This window comes from Periplaneta americana, chromosome 5 (assembly GCF_040183065.1).
Source record: "Periplaneta americana isolate PAMFEO1 chromosome 5, P.americana_PAMFEO1_priV1, whole genome shotgun sequence".
Lineage (NCBI taxonomy): Eukaryota > Metazoa > Arthropoda > Insecta > Blattodea > Blattidae > Periplaneta > Periplaneta americana.
This window is the reverse complement of record NC_091121.1, coordinates 17,629,628-17,651,113: the sequence shown is the minus strand read 5'-3', so window position 1 is coordinate 17,651,113 and position 21,486 is coordinate 17,629,628. Positions and strand designations below refer to the sequence as shown.

The 21,486-nt window shown below is 36.1% G+C and overlaps 1 protein-coding gene across 1 annotated transcript; it reads right to left on the bottom strand.

The window, feature by feature from the left end:
• Positions 1-1,984: 1,984 nt before the first annotated feature.
• Positions 1,985-17,899, bottom strand: LOC138699487 (uncharacterized). The gene is made up of 3 exons (XM_069825410.1): positions 17,759-17,899; positions 7,640-7,734; positions 1,985-3,703 (listed from the first exon to the last, which is right to left on the bottom strand). The coding sequence occupies exons 1-3, from the start codon at positions 17,885-17,887 to the stop codon at positions 3,586-3,588; spliced, it is 342 nt and encodes a 113-aa protein (XP_069681511.1). The 5' UTR covers positions 17,888-17,899; the 3' UTR covers positions 1,985-3,585.
• Positions 17,900-21,486: the final 3,587 nt, after the last annotated feature.

Below are 21,486 nucleotides of genomic sequence, written 5' to 3'. Positions count from 1 at the left end.
GTGCGCTCCGCTGCACCCGTTAGAAATAAATATAAAGTAATTACATAATTAAAATAGGACATTTGATCCAGGGAACATTCGTGTTTGATATAAGGATAAATCGTTTATTATGTTACTTAATTTAAATTGTATTTGCATAATTAAAATGCGATCATTTTGATCCAGAGAGCACTCATTTGGTCATAAAAATTATTTTAGGAAATACAGGAAACGAATGTACAGAATAGCCTATCAAGTTTTCTGTGCATAAGAAGCAATTTTAATCTTACCTGTCCTCGATTCACTCAGAAGTTACTGTAATAACATTACAGAATTATGTCCATCTAGAGAAACTATACTTTCCAATGGTGAATTAATAATTAATTATACAAATCGGTTAATTTAGCTTCCGATATCACTTCAAACAAACACAGAAACATTATCTGTAGGCTATCTTTCATAGCTTTCGATTGTTGCTGTCCAAGGCCCCTTATAGACGAAGTCATTTGTTTTTTAATTCATTACACGGCCTTAGATGGCAGTTATTTTAATTTTAAAACTCATTTATCTCATTAAATATCAGTCCTATCAAAATTTTTCAGGGAATAAAACTTATCGCAAATTATTTTTAAAGAAAACTTTTGTTATGTAATATTTTTCACAAAAAACAATAATAAGCGGGGTATTTCGATTTATTTAATTCAGGCCCCCTTATAACTCCCCTTTTAAATAATGTATTTTGAATGCCATATAGCCTAAAATCTAAGTTACAACGAACTTAATTTATATTCCAATTTTCATCGAAATCCGTTCATCCATTATCGTGTGAAAAGGTAACAAACATACAGACAGACAGACAGACAGACAGACATACAAACAAAAATTTCAAAAAAGCGATTTTCGGTTTCAGGATGGTTAATTATACATGTTAACACCAATTATTTTTGGAAAATGGAAAATTACCAGAAAAATTTCGGCTACAGATTTATTATTATTATAGATATATTTTCGAGAGCTTTACAACGATATCATACAGAATATATTAGTGAACGGGATGCCGAGATAAATTGAGTGTAATAGCTGCCTCGTGGTCGAAAAATTACGTCATATTCAGGCGTTGCCCTAGAAACAGAGGGGAGGTGCGCGCGACTTGATTGCGCATTATTGCTGCGGGATTTCTTGCTCTATAATTTCTATAATAATATCATTGTAAGACTATTTCTTCAAAAATTATAGCTATTTTCGCTATACCATTATTTGCGTTTATCGCATATCTTGAAATACAGCCCCCACACTGACCTAAGTTATTAAACGAATAGTCTTATGTCAAAGGAACGTAAATGAGGTATATAACTTATAAATGTTTACAGATGAGTTTATGGAGAAACTTTCCATATGTGGCAACATAAAATAGAATGGAAAGTTAATGGTACTGAGTTTTTTATAGCACGCGACACTGAAACTTCCAACTTGCATTTTTCTAAGTTCTACGGTGCGGTAATCTGTAACAGGTTAGGATAGGTTAGATTAGTTTAGGCTTTTTATATACCTTGCATATACGAATCTGTGGCAAGTTAGGTTACGTTAGGTTAGTTTAGGCTTTTGGTATGCTTTGTATATACGAATATGTGACAAGTTAGGTTAGTTTAGGCTTTTGGCAAGCCTTGCATATACTGAGTGAAGTGAAATGTGCCCTTTGCATTCATTTTGAAGTGTTATACCAATTCATTTCACGTGTTAATTAATCACTTTTAGGTTAGCTAAAGCGATGAATTCTTTCCAATTTTTATATACTTTCTAATATGTCTTCAAGTCAACTGACATCCTATTAGAATCCTTCACATTCCAAACTACATTTCTTCTGAAAATTAGACCATTCTTTCGTTAAAAAACCTTCAGTATTGAGTGCTATAGAAAACTCCGTCATTGTTTACTTCGATGTAAGGAATGGGGAACAGGAATTCAAAGGGTAAAACAAAGTTGGAAATCATTTTTAACAACGATATTAAAGTAAAAATATATTTCAGTTAGATTATATTGGACAATATTACAATTACATCATGATTTAATACAGAGACAAGAATGTGAGTAAACCTATTTTCTTGAGAGTACAGACAAAGGTTTTAACTTATCCAATAAAAAAAAAACAAAAAAGAATAGGATTGTTTTGTTTTATTTTTTTCTAATCTAGCCATCATAAGAATGGTAAGAAGTGCGTTCAGGAAGTAATATCCGTGCAAATCTCATGCGCAGGTCTTTGTGTCGGAGTTGCGCATGTGTATTTACATCCAATCGATCGACCTTCCGATTATGGAACAGATCGATAATCAAGTTTGTTTATTTGGAGAATTGACAGAAAAGTGTGAAATTTGTAAATATATTGTGATGAATATAGGCAATGTAAGAAAGTGGACAGAAAGAATGTTATCGAGCAAAAGGCGGCTCATATTTATAGTCCACTGATTTCTAGAGCGAGAAGATGCCATAAAAGTAATGCCATTTTTGGTCATGTGTGTCAGTTCTCATAAAAATAGACTAACGTCTGAAAAACTGGATACCAATACAATAGGTACTTTTTAATGGTCTACTTGTTGTAACATTATACATCGTACTTACTTTCTGAACGTGTAAAAACTAAATTCCGTAAAGTACTACGTCATTATATGATGGCTTGGAACACCAAGTTCACTTGCTTTTCACTCACATTTGACTTTGCCGAGGGAAATACGTTTTAGACACTTTACTTTATATTACCTAGCTGCTGACTTGAGAAAGTCAAGACGAAGTGTAGTTGAAGTGACGTTCTTGAATACAACCATTAGTGTAAGTGCTGAAATAAAAAGCAGAAGAATTGGATGACTTGAATACATAAGAATGAGTGAGGAAATGATCTTCATTGGAAAACCAGGATGGCGAAGGAAAGTGGGCAGACCTAAACTCAGGTGGACGGCACGGAAATGAACCTACGAGCCTTTGGGATGAGAAGACGTAGACTGAAAACAGTAGAGTATAGTGGACAGGCATCTCATGGGTGACAAAGGCCTTGCGTGGGTTGTAGTGTCACGGAGTGTTGTTTAGTCAACTGTCCGAAGACAGGTCTGAACCTCACAAGTGAAACCAAGAAGACACAGCTTATGAGGCAACTAGGCCAGAAGATAATGGGGTAGGGTGGCCAGTTCCTTTCCTCCTCTATTGCATACATCGCCGACTAGCTACATATTACACTAGTCAGACTTCAGATGCATACAAACAGTATTGTTCTTCCACTGACACACATCGTCAAGTGAGATGTACTGCCTGATAATAGATGTACATATCAGCCTGTCACGGAGTATGTAAGTAAATTGTTTTATTTTTTATGGTTAATCGGTCCTTAGCTTTCCGAACGACCCTTACATTTCACTTGATCTTTTATGTAAAGTACCCACTATTCATGATATTAGACCTACTACAAGTATTTGTTATGATAAATTGTGTTGCACAGTACGTACATATGCAACACCACACTTGTTTCATGTCAACCTCTTAAGTATTGAGCTGTTGATTTCAAGTCTGTTACTAAATTTTATTGAGCACATTCGAAGAAAATTTCTGCCCCTTCCGCAATCAGTGGATTCCTTCCAGTGGGGAATACGCTTTGTACTGGTAGAGCTCCGAGCCTCCATAGCCGTATAGAAGTTTTCCTCTTCCATTCTCGTCGTAGTACGGGTATCTGTACTTGGGCCTGTAGGCAAACAGAATCACATTGTTGAGGTGAGCACAAACGTTGGAGCAGCCGCAAGCGCAGACTACAGTTTGACTTAACTTATTGCCGTTGCTAAGCAACTGAACTGACGTCAGAATAGTTTGACTTATCTCATTGCTGTTGCTAAGCAACTGATGTCAGAATAGTTTGACTTAACTTATTGCCGTTGCTAAGCAACTGAACTGACGTCAGAATAGTTTGACTTATCTCATTGCTGTTGCTAAGCAACTGATTTCAGAATAGTTTGACTTAACTTATTGCCGTTGCTAAGCAACTGAACTGACGTCAGAATAGTTTGACTTATCTCATTGTTGTTGCTAAGCAACTGATGTCAGAATAGTTTGACTTAACTTATTGCCGTTGCTAAGCAACTGAACTGACGTCAGAATAGTTTGACTTATCTCATTGCTGTTGCTAAGCAACTGATGTCAGAAAGGTTTGACTTAACTTATTGCCGTTGCTAAGCAACTGAACTGACGTCAGAATAGTTTGACTTATCTCATTGCTGTTGCTAAGCAACTGACGTCAGAATAGTTTGACTTAACTTATTGCCGTTGCTAAGCAACTGAACTGACGTCAGAATAGTTTGACTTATCTCATTGCTGTTGCTAAGCAACTGATGTCAGAATAGTTTGACTTAACTTATTGCCGTTGCTAAGCAACTGAACTGACGTCAGAATAGTTTGACTTATCTCATTGCTGTTGCTAAGCAACTGATGTCAGAATAGTTTGACTTAACTTATTGCCGTTGTTAAGCAACTGACGTCAGAATAGTTTGACTTATCTCATTGCCGTTGCTAAGCAACTGATGTCAAAATAGTTTGTCTTAACTTATTTCCGTTGCTAAGCAACTGACGTCAGAATAGTTTGACAACTCATTGTCATTACTAAGCAACTGACGTCAGAAAAGTTTGACTTAACTTATTGCCGTTGCTAAGAAACTGACATCAGAATAGTTTGACTTATCTCATTGGTGTTGCTAAGCAACTGACGTCAGAATAGTTTGACTTAACTCATTACCGTTGCTAAGCAACTGACGTCAGGTATTAAAATTTTCATAACATATTCATTTGACACTCAAGCTTAAAATTTTAACTTTAAAAGTAATATATTATTTGAGTAGCTTAATATCAAAGGCGGACATCTGACCTCAGATTGAAATTTAGATAACTGTGGATTTTTATACAATTTTTTATTCTCTTTCCAGTTATAGTGAAACCACATGCAAACTCTAACACTACATTTATAAAATAAATTGTGTTAAATATTACAAAGAACATTGTGAAACAAAAAATTGCCTCTAGATCAAAACTACGGAGACGACAGATGTCCGTCTTTGATATTGATATGATATATTTATTTGTCAGTCAACTTTACAATTCACAGTTATGGTGGACCTTCACATTTCTGTTTTTCGATCCCCCATCCCTTTAATACATACAACTCTTTTCTATTAATGTATTTTTTGCCGAGTATTTCTTGATTACTTTCTAATGTTCTGTTATAACTGAATTGCTCTATGTCCTTCCCTCTCTATCCTCTTCTATTCTCTCCCTCCTATCTGGGCTGTCTCCCTTCCATTTCTCGCTCACCTATTAAATATTGCATATTCCTTCCTTAATAATTTGCATTTTTTATTTATTTTTTTCTCTACCCTCACATCCTACCTACTCTTAATCATTATTTTCCAGCTATTTTCTCCTACATTACTTGCTAACTTTTCCGTTTACTCTATTTTACAACACTTACATCACTTATTTTTTTTCTATCCTCTGCTTATTTATGTATTGAGCCCATTCTCTTCGCTTCACTCCTAAATTTCCTATTTTATTATCTCTTTCCATAAATTTATTTCTATAACACTCCTACAGTTATAGTACCCCTGATACTACTCCCAACCCATAACATTGAAAAACATGAAATATCTAATTCACTTAATTACACTTGCAATTTCTCTCTCATTCCACTTCTCATTTGTTCAGATTTTTTTTTCACTTTAATTCTCTTGTATTCACTGTTTGATAGTCTTATCTTATTACACTTAACACTTTCTTCTCTGTTCCTTTTCTTACACTTTTGCCACCCCTAACTTTCTTGCACTCACTTTTTAGCACTCTTCATCTTCGCTATAACCTCTCCAACGCCCTATTCATTCTGTCCTCACAATCACTAATATCTGGTAGTCGCTTCGTTCCTTCACCCGTTCTTATCATGTCTTCTCTTGCATTTCCTCCATTAGTCTTGTCTATGCTCCTGACCTTAGACCCTTCCAGCTGTTTCCCTAATTCTTCGTCCGGAGTGTCTTTGATATTAAACTACTCATTTGATTAACACATGGGGAAGGAGACGTAGAGCATCTAGTAAAGCTTGACTACAGTAGGAATGGATATCCTCGCGTCCTCTGGAACTCAAACCAGTATTGTTTTTATTAAACAACTCCCATATACAATAGCTTTAAAATATAGCCTAAGGCCAGAGGAAAGAATAATTTTCCTGATTATCTTTCGTACATCATTAGGTTTATTAAACACTGGCTAGTAAATACAACGTTAAATAGGCCTCTCTGAGATATTTATGAAATGAAGTGTGATAAATAAATTGTAGTACAGTGAAACCTGTTCAAGACGGAAGTGACATGGTCCTAATTTTTTTTCCGTTGTGGACAGGTTTCCGTATTATTCAGGTGTGACATTAAAATGGAAAATTTTATCATTCATATACATGCAAAACAAAATGACATGCCGCAAATTGCAAGAAATACAAAATATTCCATTTAACACTAATCACATTAAATCAGCTTTCTGTCGCTTATTACGTTGGTGAATCATCTTGATTAAAATCTCATTTTGTGTATAAATATTATCATAACTCACTCATTAGTCATTAAACATTACTAAAGTTTACTAATCTCATTCTATTTAATATCTAACACTATACTCTAATACTGTACTGCATATCACTGCACATTATTAATTAATTGGACTAGGAGCCATCTATTAGAAGCCTTGAATTCTGGTTTATTTAATTTCTTTCCCAGTTCAATAGCTTGCTTTGCAGAACAGATCCAGAAATTGGCTTGTTCTTTGAAAGGTTATGAAGAACTCACTCTCACAACAGTTCATTTATTTTCACTTAAACAGTTGCTTTCTTGTTTCTTTTTTGTCACCAATATCGGCCGCAAGCCACTCACTCATTATGATCTTTAATTTTTAAAGTGTCACACCTGAGTTTTCCACTGAACTTCAACATTAATTCACATAGACTTTGTTTCTAATTTTCCTTTATCTCGATAACTTTTACTTCATCACTTAATATTAATGCCGCATTTTATGCAACTTTTTTTTTTTTACCTGGAAATCACTACACTTGCGCTCTGTTTAGCTACGACAATACACTGGTGTGAAGCATTCAAAATCTTTGAAGGGACTCGGGTGCCTAGTCAACAGGGTAATAAAATTTATGACCGACAGGCCAATACACCCTCGTACCCTCTAAAATTTTGCAAAGAAAACTTGTTTTTATCTTAGTGACCTACATATTTCGTATATTCCTTGAAATTACACGCTGTTTCAAAATATAGTTACAAAATATAGTGTGTCCAAAATATTGTTTCCGTTTTGAACAGTAGCAGACAGTTTCCGTTTCCGCGTTGGACAGTTTCCGTTTTATTCAGGAAAAATTACACATAATACATACAAATTTCGCCGTGACCAATAAATTGTTCCGAAATAGACAGGATTCCGGATTATTCAGGTTCCGATTTGAACAGGTTTCACTGTATTTGCCATTCGCTATTTACTGTAGGATTACTTTGTGGTTTAGACTGCAGCACAGTCTGAAATCGAACTCTTGCATTTATCGGGTGTGAATTAACATTGTATTCCCATTCTAGGTCTTTCGATCGTATTATATTACCTTTCGAAGTACTGGAAATGCGGTGCTCTAGGTGTCAATGTCGAATCCGCCACTGGAGACAACCACACCAGTATTGTTGCAACAACAAGCAGATACTGCAAACAAAGTACAATATCATTAAGACTCGTCGTAGGAAGCTTCACGGTATGAAAAGTTGTGCTAAATGTTTCGATTCTTGCATCATATCAGATTTGAAAAAAGTTTCTGGATAAGTATCGCTTTTATTTGTAGCTAATCATTAAAAAGGCTAGATAGTTCTGGAGAACAGCTCTTGGTCTAACAGACTGCTTCTTTCTACCTTTGCCTTCCCTGATGATGCAGTCATTGCTCAAGTTTTGACTCTATTTAAAGGTAGGATATAATAAAATTTGAAATTTCTTTCCTAATTGACGCACAATTTTAATTTTGTGTGTAGAAATATCATTGCTTCAACAACTTAAATTCGAGATGGATTAGATTTTGAAAAAAAAAATGGGGCCGAAATTTAAAATAGCAGAATATTGTAGGCTCTAATTAACTAAAATGGATACATCTCAATCATTTTTAAAGCCAAATTCAAATTTTCTATGACATCTTACTCTTACAAGCACGTTCTTTAAAATGTTTGGAGAACAATCTTGTTATTAGCTTTCAAAATTTTAAGATAAACAAGTGCATTTTAAGAATAATTATTGAAATAATTTTATAGAAATTGGAGACATATTTTTCAAATGGAACAAAATTACAAATTTCTATTAGAGAAAAAATTTCTATAATGCCTAAATATTGTGTGTACCGAATATCATGCACGTAGCATTAATAGTTTCGAAGATATATAACTTTTCGAATGGAATAAAATGAAAAAGGAATTAAAGTGACAAGTATGGAAAATTACAATCAAATTTTAGTGTCATTTAAAAACCCTGTACAGCAGCAGAAAAAAATGGCGTCACAGCAAGTGATAAGGCCATAAGTGCGCATTAAATGTGATGTAATAATATATTTTTCACATAGCAAATAATATTTTAAGGGGTTAGGTACAGTTTGCAGCAGTAAAATTTTGGAAATATCCAACATTTTTTTTCCTCCATTACTGTATCTTGTACAATATTGAAAATTAGTATGTGTAAAGCACTGTCCTATGAAAAAAATATTTTTACGATAAAAAATTATTTACATTTTTTATTCAAAATTCAGTTCACTGTGCAATGATGAAGCGTTTCCCACATAATTAAAAAACTATCCAACATTCTGTGAAGAAATTTTTTGTGTATATTAATGCATGTCATATCTACAATATGATGCAAGATGACTTCTCTATCTTTGGTAGACTGTCTGATAAAAAGTAAATTCTTTTAAAAATGGTCAAATTTCAGTATTTTCTTTTAACACAAAATAAACAAAATATTATTTATTAACGAATGTAAAGAGCATGGTATTGTAAACATGAGTTTCAGCAATAAAATAAAAGAGAGAGAACATGAAAAAATTAACAAGTTTATGAGTTATGAAGGAAACGCTTCATCACTGCACAGTAAACTGTCACCATTTTGAATTTTGAAAAAAAAAAATGAATAATTTTGTTTAAATCGTAAAAACATTTTTTTCATATAGCAGAAGAACAGTGTTTTACACATACCAATTTTCATTATTGTACAAGATACAATAATGGAGGAAAAAAATGTTGAATATTTCTAAAACGTTTACTGATGTAAGCTGTACCTAACCCCTTAAAAATTAAAAAAAAAAAAATACGGAAAATTGCAATCAATGATTACTGTCATTTAAAAATTCCGTGCGCTAGAGTTTTAAAAATAGACACACACAGTTGTCAAGGCCATAAATGTCCAATATATTTTTCACATATCAAAGATCATTAAAAAAATACTGTTTTTTTTTCATGTTTAACTACCTTCTTCCCCTAGAACATACTGTACGGAGCACCACCACTAATTTATATCACAGATTTGATTTATTTTTTTTTTACACACTTTGATCTTCTCTTTATACAACCGTTACAAATTGAAGAGGTGGATTCCAAAGTGTTCTAAATCCTTTTTCTACGATTTTAACTTGCTTTATTCAAGTTTTAATTTATCTTTTTCAAGCCTATATATAACTGTGTAAGTTCATTTAACAGACTTCCCTAGGTGTTGATTTAGAGTCCGCATATGTTTCTTCAAATGGATCTAAGGGCTTCAATTTTATTTTATCAGTTTTTGTCATCTTTCTCATAACTTGTTATTTGGACTTAGGCCAGTTTGGAATCCACCTCTTCAAATAGCAAGCGCGCTTCACTACTTTCTCCAGTTTTTATGACCCAACAATAATTTGTGAGACTTCAGAGTGGCCTTAAAACGGTTCCACCTAACATAAATCACATCCATTCAGATATACTTCGTTTCTTTTCAAATTTTAGTACATAAAAATCCGGTTTGTACTCATGATGGAGCAGACACATAACTCCGAAACGTTGGGTGTTTCTATAACACGGTTCAAACATCAAAATATTTGATTTCTCACGTTCAGTAGTGTGTATTCGTTGTCGGATAGAATGAATAATATTGAGATTCTGGCTGATATGAACATCTATTATCAGACATTACACCTCACTTGACGATATGTGTCAGAGGAAAAAAAAATTATTGTTTGTATGCATCTGAAGTCTGATTAGTACAATATGTCACTGATCGGCGATGTACTATATACAGTGGAGAGGGAAAGGAACTGACCATCCTACCCCATCATCTCCTGGCTTAGTTGCCTCATGGGTGATGCCTTATTGGTGTCATGACGTTCCATTCTGTCTTCGGAAAGTTTACAAAACAAGAACAATGTCTGCAGGAAGAAATTGCTTTATAAATTTGATTAGTTTCAAAATGGTTTTAGTATCAACTAGTATTTGGTTAGTTAGCGTGAAATTGGTGATAGCAAGATGGTATTTGGCGGGATGAGGTCGATTATTCGCCGTAGATTACCTGAAATTCGCGTTACGGTTGGGGAAAACTTCGGAAAAAATCTAACCAGATAATCAGTGCAAGAGGGAACCGAACCCACGCCCGAGCGCGACTCCGGTTCAGAAGGCAAGCGTCTCTACTGATTAAGCTACGCCGATGACTTTCCAATTTCTATTGCAGCCAATATTCCACAGTCATAATATAAAATTGAGGTGAGAGATCGCACCTCCTAGCGTTACAAAAAAATGTAAAAAAAGAAAAGGGGAATTAAAGTAGTCAAAATGTTTATTTCTTTTGTGATACAAAGAACAACTTCAAACTATCATCAATCTCGACCCCTACGCACACACTGTGGTCGTTTACTGAATTCTATACCACCATTTCTCTATAGCTTTAAAGGGTCTAAATTACTGCAGATATTTATGTCGAAGCTACAGTCACATGACCTGGAAATGGGAAATAATTCACCGTCGCCAAGGAGCATTTAAAGATAACGAGGACTGTTGGTGTTTTTCAGTGCATAGAAAATAATAGCGAACAGACCACACGGACATCACGCGATTCCGAACGTGAGCTGGTGAAATGTGCTTTCACGTGAAGGAGAAATTGTAGTAGGAACTGTGTTTGATGCAATTGCAAGTACTCAAATGTTTCAGCCAATATAAAGCTAAATTTTATCAAGTAATATGCGTATATGCGGATGACGTGAATATGTTAGGAGAAAGTCCACAAATGATTAGGGAAAACAAGGGACTTTTACAGGAAGCGAGTAAAGAGATAGGTTTGGAAGTAAATCCCGAAAAGACAAAGTATATGAGTATGTCTCGTGACGAGAATATTGTACGAAATGGAAATATAAAAATTGGAAATTTATCTTTTGAAGAGGTGGAGAAGTTCAAATATATTGGAGCAAAAGTAACAAATATAAATGATACTTGGGAAGAAATCAAACACAGAATAAATATGGGAAATGCCTGTTATTATTCGGTTGAGAAGCTTTTATCATCCAGTCTGCTGTCCAAAAATCTGAAAGTTAGAATTTATAAAACAGTTATATTACCGGTTGTTCTTTATGGTTGTGAAACCTGGACTCTCACTTTGAGAGAGGAACAGAGATTAAGGGTGTTTGAGAATAAGGTGCTTAGGAAAATATTTGGGGCTAAAAGGGATAAGTTACAGGAGAATGGAGAAAGTTACACAACGCAGAACTGCACGCATTGTATTCTTCACCTGACATAATTAGGAACATTAAATCCAGACGTTTGATATGGGCAGGGCATGTAGCACGTATGGGGGAATCCAGAAATGCATATAGAGTGTTAGTTGGGAGGCCGGCGGGAAAAAGACCTTTAGGGAGGCCGAGACGTAGATGGGAAGATAATATTAAAATGGATTTGAGGGAGGTGGAATATGATGGTAGAGACTGGATTAATCTTGCTCAGGATAGGGAACAATGGCGGGCTTATGTGAGGGCGGCAATGAACCCCCGGGTTCCTTAAAAGCCAGTAAGTAAGTAAGTAAGTAAGTAAGTAAGTAAGTAAGTAAGTAAGTAAGTAAGTAAGTAAGTAAGTAAGTAAGTAAGTAAGTAAGTAAGTAAGTAAGTAAATAAGTAATATGCTTATATGTCCAGAAGAAATTTCAAGAGAATCATTTTTGATTAAATATGGGTTTAGTATGCGCTGTATTTGGCTTTGTTTTTCGAGGGTCGAACCTGGGACAGATTCTTGCAATTAGGCTTATTTTGGACCATTGTGCATCCTATATAAGTTGTGCGATGATCGTTCAAGTCCGACAGATGGCCTGAGAAGCATTCGTGAATCCGATGTTGATAGAGAGGGCATCCTGTCTCAGCTCTCTGAGCCAGATCTTATTCCTAGACGAGTACCTGATAAGACCCAGAACCCGGAACCCCAAGCTCTTCCCATATCAGCATCGGCAACCTGTACTACTCCCAAGATTTCTTCCCATTCTATTTTTACGATAGATAAAAGGAGGGGGAAGTGGAGAGTATTGGTGAAATGATAGAGGAAAGCAGTAATACTTAGAGAAAATCTTCTGCAAAGTCTGCAGAAACCACACAAGTCACATTTTTTCTCTAATTCAGTTTTTATATGGTCGTAATATTCATACATTGGCCTTTCATTTGGTGCAGAAATCTCACACGTCCAGTAGGCCTATCAGTGTACATTTCACAGCGACAGTAAGTTACAGTGAATTGCAGGAAATAGTAGAAATATCACAAATCCAAAGCATAGGCATATTTTAGAAACATAAAAAAAAAATCAGTTCGCTTTTCTTTGTTTTTTTTTAAATATAGAATTAAAGGAACTTGAAGAATTAAATACACTATTCACGTAATTTTGCATTTTTATATGTTTGTGTATAGTAGTGGACCGATCCTTGTAGCAGATTTCAGAGCCTTGTTCATTCCAGAGCACGATAGACTGGTAACTAAGATTTTCGTGGTTCGAATCCTGCCTGGGAAGGAAACTTTTTTTTATTCCTTATTCAAATTTATTCCCAATACTTTTCGATTGCAGCGATATTGTACTACTTAATTAACTTATTATTCCCAGAACATGAATTTTACCAGCAATGGAAAATTATTGGGAATAAATTTGAATAAGGAACAAAAAAAGTTTCCTTCCCAGGCAGGATTCGAACCACAAAAGTCTTAGTTGCCATTCGTGTTCTGGAGTGAACAAGGCTCTGAAATCAGCTACAAGGGTCGGTCCGGTTTTTTTGCCACTACTGTACTTTGTAACTTTCTTGGTTTAAATATGTATATTTAAAGTTCTTTATAATGTAAAAAAGTTGTCCCCCTGTTCTTCACCTAAAAATTATTTCAAGGAAATAAAATGATTGTTACTACTGGGTGTTCAGTTCAAAGTGTGTCATGGCTCGCTGTATGCCGTCATGTGGCTAGTCGATGAGCTTAGAGAATTCAATCTTCCTACACTTCCGCAGAGATGTATTACTTATGTGCCAGAGAAGTTGCCTAGCAAGTACGGCGTTCATTCAGAAGAGTACTTACTGATACGTACGGTAACGCCGGTAGTGGCAAGAATGTGAACTGTTTGGAAACATGTACTGAGGTGAGTTTTTTTCTTACTGTCGGGATATGGGGAGAGGGTTAAGACGATTACTTACGTATTCGTTGACATTAATTTCGACGGTCAACATGAATGTGGAATGTTTCCGTACGCAACCGATGATAACAAATACCCTGCGTATGACTTGTCCGCGCAAAACAAAGTTCGAAAGAGGTTATGGTAGCACACAGACCGTACAGACCGCCATCTGTTGCTACGACGTTCAAGTTATACCGTACACATTCTCAAGTTCAGATTGAACGCCTTGATTAATAGGCAACTTCTCTGACACAAAAGCTGAAACTCGCTTCAAATCGCTGACTCAACAGTGACGTCATGACACACTTTGAAATGAACACCCAGTAGTCGTCAATTGCAGAAACCTTACATGTCCAGGCAATTAAGATTTTTTCCAGAAAACACTAAAGAGAAAAATTAATGTTCATGTACAGTATGTCAAACACTAGAACTTTTCATTCATTCATTCATTCATTCATTCATTCATTCATTCATTCATTCATTCATTCATTCATTTATTCACTCATTCATTCATTCTTGTGAAGTTAAGGCCATAAGACCTTCTCTTCCACACCACCAGAAATGTAACTACAACTACAAGAAAAATGTAGTAAGTTACATCATTATCATGTAAATTAATGTAATTATTATGCTTTATTATGCTACAATAAAAAACTAATCATTTAAAAAAGCCAAACGCTTTTGAAGATAATCAGTTTTTTGTGTCTCCTGAAAAATTTACTCAAACGGACATGTGGAGTTTCTGCTTTTCACTATTGAAATTTCACAACGATCTAGCCGGAGATCTAGTACAGTATGAAAGATTAGCGCGTTAGCATTTGAACTACAGACGCGACATGCACTATATTGGTTGGGTGCTTGGTGTCGATTATTTTACTGTTCAAAGAACATTCTGTAGATATTCTCCAGAAGAACTGAAATATGCACCGGACTAAAAAATCACCAATGTTCATATTCTACGACTGATTGTTTGACGGGATAGTCTCGGGGTTCTGCGTTCGTGCGAGGGCAATAAGACTGGAGGAGGCAGATATCTCTTGCTGATACGTGAGCATTGGACAGCGCGTCTTTCTTTGACCCGTGAGCATCAAGTCAGACAGAGGATCACTCGTATACTATTCTCTTGTTTTTTCACCAAGTTACATAATAGTAATAGCCTATGCGTTACAAGAGCGGTATGTTGAAGTTTTCATGTTCGAGGAAAAGTTTGAAAAAGCGAAACGCAGTTGAGCTTTTTTAATTTCCGAGAATTGAAAGAAAACATACCGCTCGTGTATCGTACATTATTTTGTGCGAACATCGTTTATTACATACCTGAAAGAGGAATTTCTAATTAGTTGCAATGATATCTCCATCTTGGTTTCTGTTCAATGACGGCAATTTTGGAAAACAAAAATATCTATCTTCAACATTATTGCTTTAAAATGTTTTCTGTGTTTACTTTACTCCAGCAGACCGTGATATACGTCTGTCTTTTTTTCTCCCCAGTCTATAAATGCGAACTTAAAACAAACGGCTTCCTTAATGTTACATGCATCACGAATGCAGTAACTTTAGTGGAGTTGTAGAGTTTACTTAATTTTTGCAAATATTTAAAAACAATAATTAACAGTGCAATTTATGTGAAATTGCAGTGGTAAGTTTCCAATTTATAATTATTACTATATTGAACGTCTCTAAAAATAATATGTTAAAAGCCTAAAGCAGTAAAATGAATATGTCACTTAAGCGGTAAGGAGAGGGAAATTGTTATGTGTTCGGTTTGGGAATACTGAATGTGGAATTTTAGACTTACCGCGGGTTTGTTTTGTGCGGAAACCACGCAAATACGCACGATCTCGCATAAAAGAGCTTTTGCATGTTGTAATGAGATCTACTAATTGTAGTTTAATGAAATGTGTCTTTAAAGTAACATGAATGTTGAAATATATATCGGTCATGGCTTTGGTTTTAATAACAGACCGATTATCTCATTTACAACAGAAACCAGGCCAGACACATGTCAAACAAGATTTTTTAGCCGCTTCTGTGGCTCAAGCTAGAACTCGTTGGTCTTTCGTGATAGAATTTGTGGTGAAAAAAGCAGATGTAGACGATTTTAGTCATTGTTTCTTTAGCTGGAATGACATTGCGTGGTTTTATATAAAACAGAGAATATATGAATATGAAAGCAATATTACATACTATCCTCTTTTTAAAATGTTTGTTTATTATTTATTTTATTATCGTCAAATCTGATGATTTCTGTACGCACTATACATACAAACTTCAGCAATATGAACAGACGCAGAGGCCCCAATGGAAGACAACCTTATCCCAATAAGAATTCTTGAAATATAAGAGCAGAAAAATGAAAATAGCGCAAACAATATTTCCAATACTAGATTCTTTAAAAAATTGTAGAAATTTCTTCCACGTTTGGTTGTCACTTTTACAGTGAGTAATGACGCCTACAATTAGTATTGGCAACTCCTATTATTCATGGAAGGCCTTAAAGAAACTGTACTGAAGTGGTTAAATACGTGCGTCATCGATGATGAATATGTTTTTCTCGTATGAGAAGTTGAAAAGTCGATAAATTTCTATATCAACAATAGCAAATTTGCAATTTTTTGTAGTTAAATGAAGTTAAAATTTACTAAGTTTGCAAGAATGCTCAAATCAAACTGGAAACACATGTCACCATCTAGCGGCCAAATTTAAAGCGTGTTATCAAATACATAGCTATTGGATAGATGGATTTCCTTTCAGAAACGGGCACAGACTTATCTACTCCATAAAGTTATGGAACAGTTAGCTATGGAATAGATACCTCGATGAAAGAGTGATGAAACGGAGAAAAATTCTCTCCGGCGCCGGGATTTGAACCCGGGTTTTCAGCTCTACGTACTGATGCTTTATCCACTAAGCCACGCCGGATACAACCCCGACGCCGGTTAGAATCGTCTCAGATTAAGCTCCATCTCTTGGGTTCCCTCTAGTGGCCGCCCTCTGCACTACGTCATAGATGTCTATGAACGCAGGACCGAAGTCCATACATGTGTTGAGGTGCACTCGAATGAGTGACTGGTTGGCCGGGATCCGACGGTATAGGCGCCGTCTTAAATCACAAAGTGATTTATTACGCATATCATATATATTTTGATGTACCGAAGTACATACGATATTTCCATGCAGATATTCTGCGTCAGCATATGATGAAAGAGTGATGGAACGGAGAAAAATTCGGTACATCAAAATATATATGATATGCGTAATAAATCACTTTGTGATTTAAGACGGCGCCTATACCGTCGGATCCCGGCCAATCAGTCACTCATTCGAGTGCACCTCAACACATGTATGGACTTCGGTCCTGCGTTCATAGACATCTATGACGTAGTGCAGAGGGCGGCCACTAGAGGAAACCCAAGAGATGGAGCTTAATCTGAGACGATTCTAACCGGCGTCGGGGTTGTATCCGGCGTGGCTTAGTGGATAAAGCATCAGCACGTAGAGCTGAAAACCCGGGTTCAAATCCCGGCGCCGGAGAGAATTTTTCTCCGTTCCATCACTCTTTCATCATATGATGACGCAGAATATCTGCATGGAAATATCATATGTACTTCGGTACATCAAAATATATAAAATATGTAGATACCTCGAGTTTTATGCAACCGAGCACAAGGCCCACAGGGTAAAAGAAAGTTAAGGCTCTGGCCTTTGCAGACAGAAGGCGTTAGCAAGAGTAGAAACGCCAGTCCTATGTGCGTGCTGCATTTACCCCCTCGCCCCCTGCAAAGAAAGACTCACTCGTACTCATTACTGCAGCCGGAAGGATTACGTCAATTGAAGAAATCCATGATGAGATCCCATCGGGAACCGAACTCGTGACCTTTGGTTTCATGGCGCAGTATCTCAACCACTACCTGTTGTCCCCAGAGGAAACATGGATGCAGTTAATTAATTCATAAGAATCCGGAGCTTAGTTACGAGGCACCAGCACACCTGGCATATAAACCTGTAACTTGCGTCACGCACTCACACACGCACTCTATTGCACGCGTACTCACCAGACAGAGTGGTCTGAGCGTTGCCGCCATGTTGAGTGTTCGGTGAAGACTGAGAGAAACCGTGCCAGAACCCACGTGAGCGGTGACAGGAGAAAGTTCTAGACTGGAGGAATCTTCACCACCCTCCATGACTACAGTGCGATTCAGTTACAGGCTTCAGAGATTGAATAAAAAATAACGCACACATATTTACTATAAGAATGCATTTCAAGTTGTACGCTGTAACCAGAGAGGAGATCTTCTAAGAAATACTGAACTTCATTGATTTATTTAGTTAATTAGAATTCTTACAAAGTTAGGGCTTTTTAAATATCTGCCTTGAAAATAATTATTAAAATAGAATGAATTTAAAAATAAAAAAAAATTACATTTCATTTCCTTCATTTTATTGCTTGGTAACATTTATTCGAAATGTAACAAATCACATTATCTATCTATCTATCTATCTATCTATCTATCTATCTATCTATCTATCTATCTATCTATCTATCTATCTATCTATCTATCTATCTATCTATCTATCTATCTATCTATCTATCTATCTATCTAGTCTGTCCGTCCGTCCGTCCGTCCGTCCATCCATCCATCCATCCATCCATCCATCCATCCATCCATCCATCCATCCATCTATCTATCTATCTATCTATCTATCTATCTATCTATCTATCTATCTATCTATCTATCTATCTATCTATCTATCTATCTATCTATCTATCTATCTATCTATATATCTATCTATCTATCTATCTATCTATCTATCTATCTATCTATCTATCTATCTATCTATCTATCTATCTATCTATCTATCTAAGGCAATAAAGATAATTGATTTATGCCATTCCTCTCGAAGAAAGAAAATAAAATTAATTAACAGTATAAATTATTAATATACATAAAAAATGAACTCAACAGCGATATCCGTATGTCACTTTCATTTCCATCATCTCCTGTCTTAGTTGTCTCATGAGTGATGCCTTATGATGAGGTTCCAACCTGTCTTCGATCAGTTGACTAAACAACAACAAAACCAACATGATTTCTTATCCAGCAACTGCATGCGAATACAATAGAGATGAATGCGGGGACATCCTTGACGGAACTGCACTATACCGGCTAGCAGTGGAGGGAGCAGACACTTTCTTTGCTACGTGACCGCAATACAATGCGAACCACAAGCTCGAGTATAAACATTGAATTTGCTATGTGGGGCATTGCCTGACGTTATGAAACAGTTCGTAGGATTGCTCATTATTTCGAGTACGCTTGGCTCATACGTTACAAACTTTACGAACTGTTTATCGCAAACCTCTGTAGTCATTCTCGTTTAATTTCATCTTCGCAGGTTCAGCACGTTGTCAAGGTTTCTTTCTCTGCAGATGCGGATTTCGACCTTTGAAGTCGTTTACGGTTAAGATACGGTGATATTTTCTGTGACTAAGGAAATGAAAGAAGAACAGAGGAAATACAACTACAGCCACTTCCTGGAAAGTCTCTTCAAACCCGCACTTTATCATTACATTAACGTTGACTTAACTCTGCACCAGTGGCGGCTGATTGACTGAGGCAAGTGAGGCCGGGCCTCAGTCACTTGGCTTAACAGAAATCAAATTTTGTGTTTTTATATAATGTATTAGTTATTTGAATGAAGCATCGCTGTAGAAGCATTTTAAAACTTTGTGATGTATATAGACCTGTTTTGCAGTAAAATTTACTCCTGAGGCCAGAATCGCTCGTGCCGAGTCTGCTTGTGATGTATATAGACCTGTTTTGCAGTAAAATTTGTTCCTGAGGCAAGAATCGTTCGTGCCGGGTCTGTCTTCTGAATATCATGTATTTTCGCGGGGTTTGAGCTTGCGCTTAAAACGTTGTAGCCGAGGCACAATTCGTCTGGCCTGGTCAGGTTTCACTCCTCACATCCATGGGCCGGCCTCAAGGGTAGAGTGGGGTAGGAATAGCAATGGTGACTTGTCTTCCTAAATAGGTCATAAATAACACAAATTCCAGATCTTTGGCAGGCAGAGACCCACACTATTCCCTCCCCTTACGTCTCAGTTTATGACTTAAGCGAGGGTGTTGTACTATTGTACTTCGTAGTACAGTCAATCCGCTCTGGTACAGCAGTGAATCTGGGCCAATGTTGTTATGTATTTCGTGAAAATATAAACAGAAACAAATGCGAGAAATAATGCTGGTGCAGTTAATTCATTGTTAGAGTGTCCTTTTTCGAGAAGAAATAATATTGAAAGAAAGGAAGTTTTAAATAAAGAGAGAGCCTACCGAGATACCTACGACATCGCTGACAATTTTTCTGACACATAATCTTAAAACGCGAGTTTCTGTTGCATCCTGGTATGGGCAACATAAATGGTTAAGTGGTAATGTGGTGCAAAATAAACTTCTCTGTTGGCCTTGTTCGTTGCTGTCAAGGGAAAAAAATAAAAAGAACAGAAAGGAGGGGATTTTCAACACATAATGTGGGTTGCTTCATCACACTGAAACCATCACTGAAACTCACAGCATAACAGCTTATTTGGTGAGTGACATTATTTTTCATCAATAGTAGGCTAATAATAATAGACTAATAATAATAATAATAATAATAATAATACAGTAATCATGATATTAATAATATAACAATAATGAATATCATAAATAAACATTTCCTATCGGAGGCACTTAAACTAGTTGCATCTGGCCTCACCGAGGATTTCGATCACCGGCCGCTACTGCTCTGCACATGAATTTATAAGAAAGATGAACTGACCGAAGGACAGATACGTAATACAGACATATGAATTAGTAGATATAGAGACAGAAAAATGGACGGACAGACATATAGACAGTTGGATGTAAGAGATGAAAGGATAGATACACTATATGGACTGGACAGATAGCTGACGAATAAATGCTCATTCGCATCCCCAGTAAAATACTGTCGTATGTCGAAAATTACATATTAATTTTGTAAATAATTTCCAGCACTGTTTTACATTTTGGAGGTATGAAATTGTAATAGTAAGATAGTAAATTATCAAAGGTTTTGGTATATATTTATTAAAATATTCTTACAGCAATATTTTACTAGAAAATAACATACCTTCACAAATCACGATTTTCGAGTTACGACTCTATTTTACTGGGAGTTCGAATTATCCACAGTCGAATGTAGGGATAGACATAAGTTATAGACATATTGATGGACAGATAGACGTATAAATTAATAGACATATAGGCGCATAGACGGGAGAATAGATACATAGACAAATGGATGGGCATTCACATAGATGGACGGACGGATAGATGCATAGACAGATGGACGGATAGACACATGTCAGGTGGACGGACGGGCGGATAGAAGCATAGACAGGTGGATGGACGAACGGATAGCGATAGATTATTAGAGAGGTGGAAGAACGGACGGGCGGATAGGCGGTTAGACAAGTGGAAGGATGGATGGGCGGATAGATTGTTAATAGAAGGACGGACTGTCTCCGCTGACCGTCTGAGTCGATGTCTATGTCGACAACTAAAGCAGAATTTGTTTTTATAACTCTAAGTTGTGAGTTATATAGCTATAAACGTATCTGCGAAATGTATCTAATTAAATTCGATCAATACAAAACACGAGTTTTATAATATTTCAGAGTATCCTGTAAGTATCGGAAATCACTATTGCATCGAGGAAAATGCATGACGTGGTTGAATGGCACACAGCCTTGCAATCACTG

Coding starts and splice junctions, on each gene's coding strand:
- LOC138699487 (XM_069825410.1), bottom strand. CDS start 17,887: ATGGAGGGTGGTGAAGATTCCTCCAGTCTAGAACTTTCTCCTGTCACC. Junction 7,735..17,758: donor CGCTCAGACCACTCTGTCTG/GTGAGTACGCGT, acceptor CTTTGTTTGCAG/TATCTGCTTGTTGTTGCAAC. Junction 3,704..7,639: donor CATTTCCAGTACTTCGAAAG/GTAATATAATAC, acceptor GTTTGCCTACAG/GCCCAAGTACAGATACCCGT.